The sequence below is a fragment of the Rhinoderma darwinii genome, chromosome 5 (assembly GCF_050947455.1).
Source record: "Rhinoderma darwinii isolate aRhiDar2 chromosome 5, aRhiDar2.hap1, whole genome shotgun sequence".
Classification (NCBI taxonomy): Eukaryota; Metazoa; Chordata; class Amphibia; order Anura; family Rhinodermatidae; genus Rhinoderma; species Rhinoderma darwinii.
In genome coordinates, this window is record NC_134691.1 from 329,261,910 (window position 1) to 329,279,842 (window position 17,933).

Here is a 17,933-nt window from a genome sequence, read left to right on the forward strand (position 1 = left end):
TGTACAAGAATATAACTACTATAATACTGCCCCCTATATACAAGAATATAACTACTATAATACTGCCCCTATGTACAAGAATATAACGACTATAATACTGCTCCTATATACAAGAATATATCTACTATAATACTGCTCCCTATATACAAGAATATAACTACTATAATACTGCTCCCTATATACAAGAATATAACTACTATAATACTGGCCCTATATACAAGAATATAACTACTATAATACTGCTCCTATATACAAGAATATAACTACTATAATACTGCCCCTATATACAAGAATATAACTACTATAATACTGCACCTATATACAAGAATGTAACTACTATAATACTGCTCCTATGTACAAGGATATAACTACTATCATACTGCCCCCTATGTACAAGAATATAACTACTATCATACTGCCCCCTATGTACAAGAATATAACTACTATAATACTGCCCCCTATGTACAAGAATATAACTGCTATAATACTGCCCCTATATACAAGAATATAACTACTATAATACTGCCCCCTATGTATAAGAATATAACTACTATAATACTGCTCCCTATGTACAAGAATATAACTACTATAATACTGCCCCCTATGTATAAGAATATAACTACTATAATACTCCCCCTATGTGCAAGAATATAACTACTATAATACTGCCCGCTATATACAAGAATATAACTACTATAATACTCCCCCTATGTGCAAGAATATAACTACTATAATACTGCTCGTATATACAAGAATATAACTAATATAATACTGCTCCTATATACAAGATTGTAACTACTATAATACTGCTCCCTATATACAAGAATATATCTACTATCATACTGCCCCTATATACAAGAATATAACTACTATAATACTGCCCCCTATGCACAAGAATATAACTACTATAATACTGCCCCTATATACAGGAATATAACTATTGTAATACTGCCCCCTATATACAAGAATATAACTACTATAATACTGCCCCCTATGCACAAGAATATAACTACTATAATACTGCCCCTATATACAAGACTAGAACTACTATAATACTGCCCCCTATATACAAGAATATAACTACTATAATACTGCTCCTATATACAAGAATATAACTACTATAATACTGCCCCCTATATACAAGAATATACCTACTATAATACTGCTCCTATATACAAGAATATAACTACTATAATACTGCCCCTATATACAAGAATATAACTACTATAATACTGCACCTATATACAAGAATGTAACTACTATAATACTGCTCCTATATACAAGAATGTAACTACTATATTACTGCACCTATATACAAGAATGTAACTACTATAATACTGCTCCTATATACAAGAATATAACTACTATAATACTGCCACTTATATACAAGAATATAACTACTATAATAATGCTCCTATATACAAGAATATAATTACTATAATACTGCCCCCTATGTACAAGAATATAACTACTGTAATACTGCCCCCAATATACAAGAATATAACTACTATAATACTGCCCCCTATATACAAGAATATGACTACTATAATACTGCCACCTATATACAAGAATAAAACTACAATAAAACTGCCCCTATATACAAGAATATAACTACTATAATACTGCCCCTATATACAAGAATATAACTACTATAATACTGCCCCTATATACAAGAATATAACTACTATAATACTGCCCCTATATACAGGAATATAACGACTATAATACTGCCCCTATATACAAGAATATAACTACTATAATACTGCCCCTATATAAAAGAATATAACTACTATATTACTGCACCTATATACAAGAATGTAACTACTATAATACTGCTCCTATATACAAGAATATAACTACTATAATACTGCCACTTATATACAAGAATATAACTACTATAATAATGCTCCTATATACAAGAATATAACTACTATAATACTGCCCCTATATACAAGAATATAACTACTATAATACTGCTCCCTATATACAAGAATATAACTACAATAATACTGCCCCCTATGTACAAGAATATAACTACTATAATACTGCCCCTATGTACAAGAATATAACTACTATAATACTGCCCCTCTGTACAAGAATATAACTACTATAATACTGCCCCCTATATACAAGAATATAACTACTATAATACTGCCCCTATGTACAAGAATATAACTACTATAATACTGCCCCTCTGTACAAGAATATAACTACTATAATACTGCCCCCTATATACAAGAATATAACTACTATAATACTGCCCCTATGTACAAGAATATAACGACTATAATACTGCTCCTATATACAAGAATATATCTACTATAATACTGCTCCCTATATACAAGAATATAACTACTATAATACTGCTCCCTATATACAAGAATATAACTACTATAATACTGCTCCCTATATGCAAGAATATAACTACTATAATACTGCCCCTCTGTACAAGAATATAACTACTATAATACTGCCCCCTATATACAAGAATATAACTACTATAATACTGCCCCTATGTACAAGAATATAACGACTATAATACTGCTCCTATATACAAGAATATAACTACTATAATACTGGCCCTATATACAAGAATATAACTACTATAATACTGCTCCTATATACAAGAATATAACTACTATAATACTGCCCCTATATACAAGAATATAACTACTATAATACTGCACCTATATACAAGAATGTAACTACTATAATACTGCTCCGATGTACAAGGATATAACTACTATCATACTGCCCCCTATGTACAAGAATATAACTACTATCATACTGCCCCCTATGTACAAGAATATAACTACTATAATACTGCCCCCTATGTACAAGAATATAACTGCTATAATACTGCCCCTATATACAAGAATATAACTACTATAATACTGCCCCCTATGTATAAGAATATAACTACTATAATACTACTCCCTATGTACAAGAATATAACTACTATAATACTGCCCCCTATGTATAAGAATATAACTACTATAATACTCCCCCTATGTGCAAGAATATAACTACTATAATACTGCCCGCTATATACAAGAATATAACTACTATAATACTCCCCCTATGTGCAAGAATATAACTACTATAATACTGCTCGTATATACAAGAATATAACTAATATAATACTGCTCCTATATACAAGATTGTAACTACTATAATACTGCTCCCTATATACAAGAATATATCTACTATCATACTGCCCCTATATACAAGAATATAACTATTGTAATACTGCCCCCTATATACAAGAATATAACTACTATAATACTGCCCCCTATGCACAAGAATATAACTACTATAATACTGCCCCTATATACAAGACTAGAACTACTATAATACTGCCCCCTATATACAAGAATATAACTACTATAATACTGCTCCTATATACAAGAATATAACTACTATAATACTGCCCCCTATATACAAGAATATACCTACTATAATACTGCTCCTATATACAAGAATATAACTACTATAATACTGCCCCTATATACAAGAATATAACTACTATAATACTGCACCTATATACAAGAATGTAACTACTATAATACTGCTCCTATATACAAGAATGTAACTACTATATTACTGCACCTATATACAAGAATGTAACTACTATAATACTGCTCCTATATACAAGAATATAACTACTATAATACTGCCACTTATATACAAGAATATAACTACTATAATAATGCTCCTATATACAAGAATATAATTACTATAATACTGCCCCCTATGTACAAGAATATAACTACTGTAATACTGCCCCCAATATACAAGAATATAACTACTATAATACTGCCCCCTATATACAAGAATATGACTACTATAATACTGCCACCTATATACAAGAATAAAACTACAATAAAACTGCCCCTATATACAAGAATATAACTACTATAATACTGCCCCTATATAAAAGAATATAACTACTATAATACTGCCCCTATATACAAGAATATAACTACTATAATACTGCACCTATATACAAGAATAAAACTACAATAAAACTGCCCCTATATACAAGAATATACCTACTATAATACTGCTCCTATATACAAGAATATAACTACTATAATACTGCCCCTATATACAAGAATATAACTACTATAATACTGCACCTATATACAAGAATGTAACTACTATAATACTGCTCCTATATACAAGAATGTAACTACTATAATACTGCCACTTATATACAAGAATATAACTACTATAATAATGCTCCTATATACAAGAATATAATTACTATAATACTGCCCCCTATGTACAAGAATATAACTACTGTAATACTGCCCCCAATATACAAGAATATAACTACTATAATACTGCCCCCTATATACAAGAATATGACTACTATAATACTGCCACCTATATACAAGAATAAAACTACAATAAAACTGCCCCTATATACAAGAATATAACTACTATAATACTGCCCCTATATAAAAGAATATAACTACTATAATACTGCCCCTATATACAAGAATATGACTACTATAATACTGCCACCTATATACAAGAATAAAACTACAATAAAACTGCCCCTATATACAAGAATATACCTACTATAATACTGCTCCTATATACAAGAATATAACTACTATAATACTGCCCCTATATACAAGAATATAACTACTATAATACTGCACCTATATACAAGAATGTAACTACTATAATACTGCTCCTATATACAAGAATGTAACTACTATATTACTGCACCTATATACAAGAATGTAACTACTATAATACTGCTCCTATATACAAGAATATAACTACTATAATACTGCCACTTATATACAAGAATATAACTACAATAATACTGCCCCCTATGTACAAGAATATAACTACTATAATACTGCCCCTATGTACAAGAATATAACTACTATAATACTGCCCCTCTGTACAAGAATATAACTACTATAATACTGCCCCTATGTACAAGAATATAACTACTATAATACTGCCCCTCTGTACAAGAATATAACTACTATAATACTGCCCCCTATATACAAGAATATAACTACTATAATACTGCCCCTATGTACAAGAATATAACTACTATAATACTGCCCCTCTGTACAAGAATATAACTACTATAATACTGCCCCCTATATACAAGAATATAACTACTATAATACTGCCCCTATGTACAAGAATATAACGACTATAATACTGCTCCTATATACAAGAATATATCTACTATAATACTGCTCCCTATATACAAGAATATAACTACTATAATACTGCTCCCTATATACAAGAATATAACTACTATAATACTGCTCCCTATATGCAAGAATATAACTACTATAATACTGGCCCTATATACAAGAATATAACTACTATAATACTGCTCCCTATATACAAGAATATAACTACTATAATACTGGCCCTATATACAAGAATATAACTACTATAATTCGGCCCCCTATATACAAGAATATAACTACTATAATACTGCCCCTATATACAAGAATATAACTACTATAATACTGCCCCTATATACAAGAATATAACTACTATAATACTGCCCCTATATAAAAGAATAGAACTACTATAATACTGTCCCCTATATACAGGAATATAACTACTATAATACTGCTCCCTATATACAAGAATAGAACTACTATAATACTGCTCCCTATATACAAGAATATAACTACAATAATACTGCCCCCTATGTACAAGAATATCAACAATTTCTATATTGGATGTGAGTGCTGTTTAGTTGCAATGTTCTTGATATTCTGCAGTACGTGTATGAATAATGTGGCTCGGTTCTATAATAATGTTCTTGGTTTCCCCCTGTGTAGAAGTTGCCCCCAGTTCTCACGCTGCATGAGATCGAGGATTACAGAGAGAAGCTGAAGAAACAGCAGGCTGCAGTAAGTACATTGGTTCCCTGTATGTTTTCATCCAGTGTCACTCCGCTCTCCAGTTAGGGTTGAACTATTATTAGGTAGACTATAATCCAGCACAGGGGAGATAAGATATCACAACACATGGAGCTTTATCAATTAAAAGCCGGGAAGAGAGGGGGTATTATTGGCGGAGCACTCAGTAAAGCCCACTTGGACTTAATGGATATCCAGCTATTTACATCTCAAACGATATCACAATCTATAAGCCCAGGAGACGCTGCAGAACAGGGAATCGCTAAGTTACTTTCCACTATTCTGTATAAGACGGAGAAGGGGAGATGATGCTCGAGATATCAGTCAAACCTCAAGCTTCAGAAAATCCATTTAATGATTTTAATTCCCTGCATAGCGAACTCTTTGGTTTATTTCTTTAATTCTTAATGTTCCTCCCACATTGCACCATTGCAGACACTTAAACTTATTACTAGAAAGTGGGGGGTTGTTATCCTTTATCCTTTATAGTATTCCAGCAGGCCTAAGCGGTGAGAAGCCCAGTATATATACCTACCGTATGTATATGAGTTTGTGTGTGTGTGTTTATATATGCAAAAGTTATAGGCAGTTGTGTAAAAATGCTGCAATGTAAGAATGCTTTTAAAAATAGAAGTGTTAATAGTGTTTTTTTTTTAATCATTTAACAAAATGCAAAGTGAATGAACAGAAGAGAAATCTAAATCAAATCAATATGTGGTGTGACCACCCTTTGCCTTTAAAACCTCATTAATTCTTTTAGGTACACTAGGTTGTAGGTCATGCATTTTTTAGGATTCTAGTCAGGTGTATGATTAACCAATTATACCAAACAGGTGATAATAATTTCATATGTAGGTTTGAAACGGTCATTAACTGTAAGAAACCGCTAGGTAGGAGGCTTAAAACTGGGTGAGAAACAGCCAATCTCTGCTACAAAGGTGAGGTTGTGGAAGACTGTTTCATGTCACAGGTTCACCATGGCAAGAATGAGAATAGCAAAAAGAGACAAGGTAGTTATACTGCATCAGTAAGTCTTTCCCAGGCAAAGATACAAAGCAGACTGGGGTTTCAAGATGTGCTGTTCAAGCTCTTTTGAAGAAGCACAAAGAAATGGGCAACATTGAGGACCATGGACGCAGTGGTCGGCCAAGGAAACTTAGTGCAGCAGATCATAGACACATCATGCTTACGTCCCCTCAAAATTGTTAGATATCCAGCAGTGCCATCAGCTCAGAACTGGCAGAAACCAGTGGGACCCAGGTACACCCATCTACTGTTCGGAGAAGTCTGGCCAGAAGCCATACCTTCGATGTGGAAACAAGGCCAAGCGACTCAACTATGCATGAAAACATAAGAACTGGGGTTCAGAAGAATGGCAGCAGGGGCTCTGGACTGAGGAGTCTAAATGTGAAATATTTGGCTGTAACAGAAGTCAGTCTGTTGGCCAAAGGCCTGGAGAGCGGTACAACATTGAGTGTCCGCAGGCAACAGTGAAGAATGATGGAGGGTCCTGCAGAGCAGTACAATATTGAGTGTCTGGAAGCAGCAGTGAAGCATGGTGGAGGGTCCTGGAGAGCAGTACAATAATGAGTGTCTGCAGGCAGCAGTGAAGCATGGTGGAGGGTCCTGGAGAGCGGTACAATATTGAGTGTCTGCAGGCAGCAGTGAAGCATGGTGGAGGGTCCTGTAGAGCAGTACAATAATGAGTGTCTGCAGGCAGCAGGGTGGAGGGTCCTGGAGAGCAGTACAATATTGAGTGTCTGCAGGAAGCAGGGTGGAGGGTCCTGGAAAGCGGTACAATATTGAGTGTCTGCAGGAAGCAGGGTGGAGGGTCCTGGAAAGCGGTACAATATTGAGTGTCCGCAGGCAACAGTGAAGAATGGTGGAGGTTCCTTACAAGTTTGGGGCTGTGTTTCAGAAAATGGAGTTGGGGATTTGGTCAGGATTAATGGTGTCCTCAATGCTGAGAAATACCGGCAGATACTTATCCATCATGCAATACCATCAGGGAGGCATCTGATTGGCTCTAAATGTATTCTGCAGCACGACAACGACACCAAACATACAGCCATTGTCATTAAGATCTATCTTCAGTGTAAAGAAAAACTAGGAACCCTGTAAGTGATGATATGGCCCCCACAGAGCCCTGATCTCAACATCATCGAGTCTGTCTGGAAATACATGAAGAGACAGAAGGATTTGAGGAAGCGACGTCCGCAGAAGATCTATGCTTAGTTCTCCAAGATGATTGGAACAACCTCCCTGCCGAGTTCCTTCAAAAACTGTGTGAATATGAACCTAGTAGAGTTATTGCTGTTTTGAAGGCAAAGGGTGGTCACACCAAATATTGATTTTGATTTAGATTTCTGTTCATTCACTTTGCATTTTGTTAATTGATAAAAAAAACTAATAACACATCTATTTTTGAAAGCATTCTTACTTTGCACCATTTTTCCACGACTGCCTAAAACATTTGTACAGTATCTATCACTCTGGAGTACCCAATATGTGTGTACTGTACTTTGATTACTTATTAATTCTGATGGGGACTGTGTCATACTCCATTTCTCCTGTGGTGGTGCTGCAGGGAAAAGGAAAACTTGCCCCCCGAAACACAGCTGATCGATGGGGTATCTAACAACGAGACCCTGTAATCTACTTATTGTTGGGGGACCCTTGCATTAAAAAGTGATTGTACAAAGAGGTGAACCCTTTAACTCTATGTGCCGCAGATGTATCCTCTGGAAGCCTGTACTTGGCACCAGGTGCCTTGCATTGTATTTGACAGCCACCATCCCATGGCAATGACTGGGATCGAAGAATAGGGATTGCAGCATCATAAGGAAGGGAGATTCCTTTTTTCCCCCTTTAAATCAGGCCCTATGATAACGATCGCTGGGGCAAATGGTATGAACGGACTGCTCTGAACCTAAAAAAGGCCCCCTGGGCTGTCCTGAGATAATCCCTGTTAGGTCAAACCTGATGTATACCCTAACTACAGTCTGTGTATGTTACAATCACAGGCGGTAATGTATTGAGATATGTATTCAAATGCATTATAATAAAAAATAAAATCCTAAATGTAATCAAATAAAGTTTAATAAAACTACTAGCTAAAAAAATACTAACAACAAAAAAGAAAGAATAAGCACAATTATACTTTAACACAAACATTTTTTTATTAAATTAAAGTCACAAAACATAAAAAATACATTTATGATTTATTCCCTTAATTGTTACAACCCGTACAATTTATTAAAACATAATTTAAGGTGTTCGGAAAACGACGGGAAAAAAACGAAAAACAAAGTTATTGAATTTTTTGTACAGTCCGCTCACAAAATAATGAATATAGTCCTCTAATTCATGTGCGTCTCCTTCCAGTAAAGCCCCGCAGGTATTGTGGACTGTTGTGTCTCTGACCTGTTTTCCTGAGCGCTTCCTCTCGTGATCTGGTTGCGGAGCTGCGTACATCATGTATATGATTGGTATAAATTACTTATGACGGCTCTGGATGTCGGAATGAAATTTCCTTTAATGCGATGTGGCACTTACATGATGTCAAGGTTTGAAGGCTCCAGAGAATGGCTCGGAAAGCGGCGGCGCTCCTTTAAGGACGTTCTGTATAATGCAAAGCTGCCAATAAATATAATTGTCTCCAGAGCGAGTGAATTCAACAGAAAAGCTTTTCCCCTCCCCCGGTGATTGGTTTATGGCGTACGCACCGCTTTCCTCCTAAATGATTATTTTTTTATTTTATTTCTGCAAAGTAAATAAGTTGCATCTTGTGTTCCGGAATAAGACGTGACGTGCATGCAGATTGGAAATCCACTGCCGGGCTGTAACATTTTATTAAATTGAATTAGGATGTTTTTCCACGCTCGTACGTGTTGTTTTTGCTGCCTACCATTCGTACCGGGCATTGATCATTTTGTTGCTGCTAATCTGACATTTATTACAACAAATTATGTTTTTTTGGGCATTTTTATATATTAACTTGTTTTGTTATAATTTTACATCATTTTCTTGAGTTCACTTTGGAATCTAAATTTTTTTTTTAAGCACTTAAAGGGGTTGTCTCATGAACTTTACCCCTGTCCATATGCTCTTTTAAGGCACATGGACATCGTAAAGGAGGGTCCTCTGCTTGGGACCGCCTCTATGAGGCAGAACGGGGAGCTCTGATGGACACGGGCCATCCAAGAATTGCAGTGGCCACTTTAGAGGAAATTCTGTTATTTGCTAGCGGTGCCAGAAACCGGACCCGCAGTGATCAGCTGATGGCCGGATCTTAGGGGTTGTCTATGATAAGACTGCCCCTTTTAATGAAGTTTTCTGGGAGTACAGGAAACGGTGTCATCATTAGGGGTCTGACCCAGAGACCCCTACTGATCCCTTAAACAAAGGGGCCATGGTACTGCTGCGGTGCTGGCTGCTGAACATTTACATTTCATCAGTTGTGCCTGCTCGATCACCCCGGGAGGGGAGAGGGAGATGTAACTGACCGCAACCACCCAGCAACAAAAGTCGGGATAAAGGAAAACTTTGACCGCGGCCGATTAACCCTTGTGATTCCTAAGGCTAGATTCACACGAACGTGTCCGTTTTGTTCATGTAAAAAAACGCAGCGTTTTTCTTGCGTTGCGGTTCCGCGTGGCATCCGTGTACGAGTCTGCTTTTTTTTATGCCCGTATGTCGTGTTTTTTACGTCCGCAAAAAAAAACGAAAAGAGGTGTTTTTGTTTTTTTCCCCCACTACTTCAGCAACACGAACGGCACACAGATGTCGTCCGTGTGCGGTCCGTTTTTTTTTCACGCACCCATTGACTTCAATGGGTTTCGCGGTGCGCAAAAACGCACGAAAATAGGACATGCAGTGAGTTTCACGCAACGGACAAACGCTGAATAGCCATATAGAATTTCATAGGTATGTGTGGTGTCCGTGAAAAAAAAAAAGGACCGCACACGGACGTGAAATACGCTCGTCTGAATCAGGCCTACGGGAGAGGGATCCGTATATCCCCTGACAGCCCTAAAAAGGTCTGTCCCGTGAGAATGACTGTCCGGGGACACCGTAGGTTTTTCATGCACCGACTGCAATGCGTTGGAATACATAGGTAAAATAATACAATTAATTGTTACAATAAACTAGACCTTATAAGTCTTCTGGTGGAAGAAAATAAATGATTAAACTTTAATTAAAAAAATATATATATGTGTAATTCTGTATTAGTCATAAAACACAAAAATATATACCGTACATATCCGTTATCCCCATGATCATTAAAATGGAATTTAGACGATTTACAAAACGACAAAAAAAGCAAAAATACAATCATGAAAATGATATATATATTTTAGCATTCTGCTGACGCTTTAATAAATATAAATGAAACGCTATGTTATATGTGCCGAGAAAGAGAGGAAATGCTGAGTAGTATGGAAGCCGTATCAGAGTAAATATTCACCGCGCGTAAAACGGGGGGAGGGAGGGATCGGTGGGTAGATTCTATGGGTGATTTTATGTTGGTGAAAGGGGCAGGAGGATCAGGTTTATGTATATAAAGGGTCACCCAGCGCCATTCTCTCCAGATACCAGGATGTTAGTGAGATGGGAGTATGTGGAGAAGTTGGTGAGTCAAAGACCTAACTAGTCACCAGAAGCATTGAATACACTGGCGGATGTCGGTCTCGCCTTGACCACATTTCGGGTATCAGTCATTGGCATAAAGCCCCATGAGGAACCCTGTTTTATGGCTCGGCCGAGCATGCCTGTGTATGGTGGAGTCGAGAGGAACCGCTGACGGCAGAACGAGCATTTGGCCGACAGCTGTTGTATGGGCAGCTTGACTCCTAGCCCGATAATAGCTAAAAAGTGGTACGGACTATGCAGGATCTTGCATGTAGGTCGATGAATTGTTCTGTGGACAGGTGCACCATATGTAGAAGGGATGTTCTGCGTCTGACCATGCCGGAAGGCGGTGCAACCAATGGGAGGTGGAGAGAGATGGTGGTATCAAGAGTTTGAGTTTCCCGCCATGCCGTCCAATAACCAGGGGTTTGATGATATCTGGGATATGAAGGGGTGAGGCTGGTGTAAAAGTGAGGCCAGATCCAAGGAGGAGAATTTCAGCCAGTCTCCCACCAACCAGGTCAGGCGAGAAAGTTGAGGCCACCATGAAGGCGAGATTGTTGTAAAAAAGGCGCAATATGAACCCCCCCCCCCCCACTCATCCAAAAAAAAAACATTTTTTACTTCTATTTGTCTTCCAGTTTATTTTTTCTTAATAATTATCCCTAATCTTTATTTCATGTCTGAATTGTTTCAGGTTTCCAAAAAAGTCGCAGATCTGATTCTAGAAAAGCAGCCTTCCTATGTTAAGGTAAGCCCCGCCTACTTTTCTCCCAGGATTAAAAAAAAAAGGCCAGTTTTTTTTTCTAGAAATAGCGCTACAATCAAGAGAGTGGGACTGCGCTGCAGGACCAGACACAGCCCATGGTTCGACGTGGCGTTGTTTCTGGGAGAAAAAAAAAGCATATCCTTTTTTTTTTTTACTCCTGGACACCCCCTTTAAAGTATAAAAATCGTATAGTCATAGCTGTTTTTGTATTGTCTGTTTTACCAGTCGCTTTTTTATCGGGTATTTTATGTGTATTTATTACGTTGTTTTTTTTTACATTTTATTAAACTTTTATTTTTTTATTATTATGGTCTGTCCCTCAAAGATCAGAAAAGACCTTTGGGGGAATTATTTTTTCTTCTTTTACACCTTGTCTTTCCACTGTAACTGGGGCTGCACAGGCAGCAAGCGAAAACCCGCGCCGTAAATACTCTATGGAGCAGCTTTTAAAGACCCCGACACAGTCTATCACAGTTCCATAAGGGAAAAAATGTAAACCTGTTTTGATGCGGTAGCACTTTACAGTATCATGATGCGGCTCCCGAACAATCAGTTCTTAAAGGTGTTTTCCAGCCAGTAACATTGATGGGCTATCCTCAGGATAGGCCATCGATAACTGATCTCTCAGAGTCCGACTCCCGGGACCCCCGCCGATCAGCTGTTTTGAATGGGGTGCAGCGCCCGTACGAGTTCGGCTTCCCCTTAATTTCTAATTAGCGGCGATTCACAGGCATTGCAGCCTTTTCTCCTATTCACTTCAATTGGAGAAAAGGCTGTAATGCCTGTGAATCGCCGCTACTTCTGTGTCGATGATTCACAGTGAGCAAGTAGAAATGAAGGGGAAGCCGCGCTCGTGCTAGCGCCGTACCCCGTTCAAAACAGCTGATCGGCGAGGGTCCCGGCACATGGACTCCAAGCGATCAGCTATTGATGGCCTATCCTGAGGATAGGCTATCATATTACTGTCTGGAAAACCCCTTTAAAGGAACACGAAATCTAGGAATGGATGATAAATGTACATGAAGCTATACTTGTCCCCCGTATATATCCGTCTGTAGGGGTTTCGGCGCAATCCTGATGAGAACACAGGTGTTCATTTCCCTCTGATGTCTTCTATCTTTGGCTGACAGATGGATGAAGGCTGGGCTTAACAAAGGGGCGGGACTTAACAGTTTTTGACTCCTATTGCAGACAGAAGAGTGGGGGAGAGCTCCTGTTATAGCCAGTTGCCATACAGCCAAACCGAGGATGGTAATAAGGAGAAAGGGGGAAATAGCCAATCTGCTGGGACACAAAGAGAATAGTTCTTCTGATCGCAATATAAGGCAAAACGGGATCAAAGGAGAGGAGAACATAAAGAGTGCGCATACGACAAACATATCCATAGGGCCCCGTTAACCAGATGTATGTCAAGAGTGTCCTCTTGTCATACATCGGGGAGGTATGCTGCTTTTGTTTAAAAAAAAATATATATATTTTTTTTGGCTGTATGGTATAGCGTCGTTGACTAAGCTCTTCCATACGGAGGCATCCTGCAAAAAAACTTACAGTGGCATATGTCAGAGGCTGCTATCAGAGTTATACTTTGGCCACATCTGTACGTCAAATATATAAGTTGGGAGGATTTCTCAGTGTCCGGAAACTTTAACTTGACTTTTTAAATTACTTTTCAATGGCTTTTGTTGTGTGATCTCACGCTGCAGCAAGTGATCTGTCAAGATAAACTTGGCTACATCTGTATACTGCAAACCCAATGTGAATACACCCGAACGCATCCTGATCCTGAACTTCAGAACTGTTTCAAGGCAATTGTTTGTCAATCCCTGCCATCTTTTGCATAAATATGATCTACACGACGGTGCCCTTTAAACCAAGCACGTAACAGCCCCCTTAAAATCTGCGTTGGCAGCTGCTGGACTTTGCTTTGAAATAACCCGTGCACTGACTTAATCATTTTTCCGAGGGAAACAAATTGGAGCAATCTGTGTCCAATCTCCAGCGTTCAAAGCAATTTGTAAAAACCAATTTGTTTTTGCTCGCTAGGCTTTTTGTATCATGTGTCTCTGTGTGATCAGTCGCTCTGTGGGCGCACACTCGTAAAAAACTCAAGTCCCTCTTCAGGTTTCGGAGCCGCTCTCGCATACTCAGCCATTTAGCGTTCGCTGCAATTTTAATAATAATTGCTGGGTGACTGAACAATTGTGTAGCCACATGTATTATGTTGTCGATCCGGCATAAAGGGGGTAATTGGTGAAATTGTTAAACTATAATAGAATAGCCCCCTACGTCCTGTTTTGCTTATCTATATAGCACACATACAGTATACACACTTATGGACCTATGGAAGTCAGTGGGTGTTCCTATTCCGAGAGCTGCGTCACATGTTTCTAGTAAATAACCCATACATCTCTGCTCCATATACCAACCCATCCGTGCTCTCCGCTCAGCTAATGACCTACAACTCTCATCCTCCTTTTATAACATCCTCTCACTCCCATCTGCAAGACTTCTCCCGTGCTGCAACCCATTCCCTGAAACTCACTGCCCTGGACTATTAGACTTGTTCCTAATATTTTCATTTTTAAGTGTGCCTTAAAAACGCATTTCTTCAAGGAGCCCTTTGCCAGATAACCATAGTCCATGGCCAATACAGACCTGGTCATACATGTCTTCGTTCCACCATGTCCACAACTAGCTCCCCTTGTTGCAATGCTCTCCACTTTATATTCGTGTTTGCTTTGATACTGGCTGGGTGATGGGTTCGTGTCATAGAGTATTACAGTATTCAGGAAGTGATGGTGTACGGCCCCTCCCCCAAAACCAAGGAGTGATAGGGGAGTGCATACATAGCAATATCTGTGTATTTAGTGTTACTATCCTGCCTTATCTAGGCATTCAGAAGTACAATACGGCTTGCCTATCCTCTAATAATAATGAGATGGCTCTGTTGACCCCGTCCCAGTCTACACAGCAAAAACGATTAGCAAGCTGCAGAAAACAGCGTTATACTATTGTGAATCATAGAATTTTTTTTAGAATAAAAAATATATTTAAATATTGGCTCACTTCTGATGATACATAGAAACGATAAAGTTCTGGCTTGCTGCTGCAACCACTAGGGGGAGCTTGTGTAAATCATAGGCACTAAGCTTTTAAATATTTGACCATGCAGGGGATTTGGAGCTTGTACACCCCTTGTAAGCTGGTGTCTCTTTATTGACTCTCTTAGGCCCAGTTCACGCATGTGTTTTGGTGCTATTTGTGATGCGGAATCGGCGCCAAAAAACCTCCAAAATCGCCTACCATTGATTTCAATTGGCGGCAAAGGCGTTTTTCTCCCCCCGTGAACGGAAAAAAAAGCGGCGTGCTATTTCTTCCCGCACTTCCATCTCTGACCTCCCATTGACCTCAATGGGAGGCAGAAGTGTTTTTCACTGCGTTTTTTTGCCCTTGGCACTCAATGCCGTGGCCGAAAAAAGGTTTCCAATCAAACAAGAGTCAAAGGTAGTGTTAAAGGCAGCAATAAATCTCCGATCCTGTGCACTCTATATAAAAAATGCACATATAGGACCAGAAACGATGCAATAAAATTCTCTGGCGTTCCAAAAACTACTGACGGAGGTTACGCCGTGACTGTCCGCCGTGTCACACATCGCTATGCCTTGGTGGCCGTAGATGCCTCGTGTCTAGTAAAGGGCTGATCAGTGTGATCGCTGCCAGGGAAGGATCCTGGAGGAATACAAGTGAAGATTCATTTATTGAAATCAAAATGTCAAGTTCTACAGCTTTGCATTGAAGTTTCCTCATGTACTTTCGGAAGTAATTTTGGAGGCCACCCCCTTGCAAATCTCCAGCATCTCCCGCCATTGGCGCTGCTTTTTCAATTCTAAGAACAGCCGAAAATATATATCTTGGATGACCGCACTGCTGGAGAGCCCAAATGTTCCAGACAGCCTGAATAAGCTGCTGCCCCATTATAACTGGTGTGTACAACTTTTTGTCATGGTCTCTAGACTTGTTAAAAAGAGGTTTTCTCACCAAAGTTATTACCTGTTCCCAGGATGTACCATAACTTACTGATTGGTGGGCCCCCACGGTTACTAGAATAAAAGGGCCACCTTGCTAGTAAAGCACCACGGTTCCGTCAGTTTTTTGTTTTTTCACTGTGCCACCCCCGACATGGTACAGTGCAGGGACTGCAACTCCGCTCCATTCACTGCCATTCTCTATAGTGCCTGACGGGGAGTAAATGCTGATGGGACTGAAGCGCCTCTGTTGTAGGGATCGTTGAAAGTGTTCGAGATTGGATCCCAACTGATCGCTATGTGATGATATATATATATATAATTTTTTTTTTTTTACTGTATTGAATAGTGTAATAGGCTGTTATTCAATACAGAGGCAAAAAAATATGGGAATATACTGCTCGGCATACGTGTTTATTTTTATACCCTATGGGCGACTTAGGGTACTGCATGCCTGTATGGAGCCTTCAGTCGGAGGTATACGATGGAAAGAAAAAAGTATGTAATCCGAACCTATAAGGGTAACTAAACTTTTTAAAAACGTTTGACATAACCTAGTGGCATGTCAGAAGTTTTGATTGGTGGGGGTCCAAGCACTGAGACCCCCACCAATTGCTAAAATGTAGCGGCTTAAGCCCTCGGATGAACGCTGAGCCGGTTAATTTCTGATCGGTTTTCCTCAGAAAGCCGAGCGATCGGTGTAAGGACTTACAGACTTTCTTTTGAGCCCGTACGCCGCTCTGAGGAAAGCCGATCAGTATCGAAGCGGCACATTACTCGCCTGAGCGCTTCTGCCGTTTCGTTTTAGCGATCGGTGGTGATCTTAGTGCTTGGACCCCACCGATCAAAATTCATGACACGTCACTATGACATATCAAATGTTTTTTTCAAAAGTTTAGTTCCTCTTTAATCGTAGTCTGCGGCGTTTTCCTATACAGAGGCCTACAGTAAAAAACATATAAAACATTTTTGCAACGTTTGCCTATATAGTGATATTGGTCGCAGTTTTCCGTCAGAGGTACAACAGGAATCCTTCTGACGGAAAACAAAAACATGTGAACAGAGCCTTATGGAGTCAGCGGTGCTCGATGCCACAAGGTCCAGAGATTTTTTTTCTCCCCCCTGGGACATGTTGGTATCGGCATTGGCAGCCGGCGGGCCGTATACATCCTCCGTTGCGGTTTTTCTTGCCTCTGGCAAAAGTTTTCAAGAAGAACCAATGTGTTTTTTCACCAAGGACAAATCCTGGAGCTTCTAGTGAAGACCTTCGTACTTGTCAGTGGATATGAATTCTGCTCACACGCGCCGTGTCCTCGCCTGCCATCTGCCGCAGACGATATTCCATTCTGATTAGTGCATTTTGATGAGTAACTAAAATACAGCATTTGCATTAACGGAGTGCACAGATCGACTCTGCCAGCTATTGATCAGCCCCTGGCGCTCCGTTCCAAGAGCGGCAATTATCTCCGTAAGTCAGTGACAAGGTGGAGCGGATGCGCTGAGATCACAACGCTTTACAAGCCATCTTACAATTATCCTCCCATCTCTGAATGTTCTGCGGCCGTGTTTATGACTCGGTGGAGTATCAGACAA

The 17,933-nt window shown here is 39.0% G+C and overlaps 1 protein-coding gene across 2 annotated transcripts in view; it reads left to right on the forward strand.

Annotated features, from left to right (window-relative positions):
• Window positions 1-17,933, forward strand: part of VPS50 (VPS50 subunit of EARP/GARPII complex) — a 151,535-nt gene that overhangs the window by 27,287 nt on the left and 106,315 nt on the right. For both annotated transcript variants that reach the window (XM_075827722.1, XM_075827720.1), the window contains 2 exons: window positions 5,835-5,906; window positions 12,244-12,297. In XM_075827722.1, coding sequence (XP_075683837.1) covers window positions 5,835-5,906; window positions 12,244-12,297 — 126 coding nt within the window. The remainder of the gene's footprint in view (window positions 1-5,834; window positions 5,907-12,243; window positions 12,298-17,933) is intronic.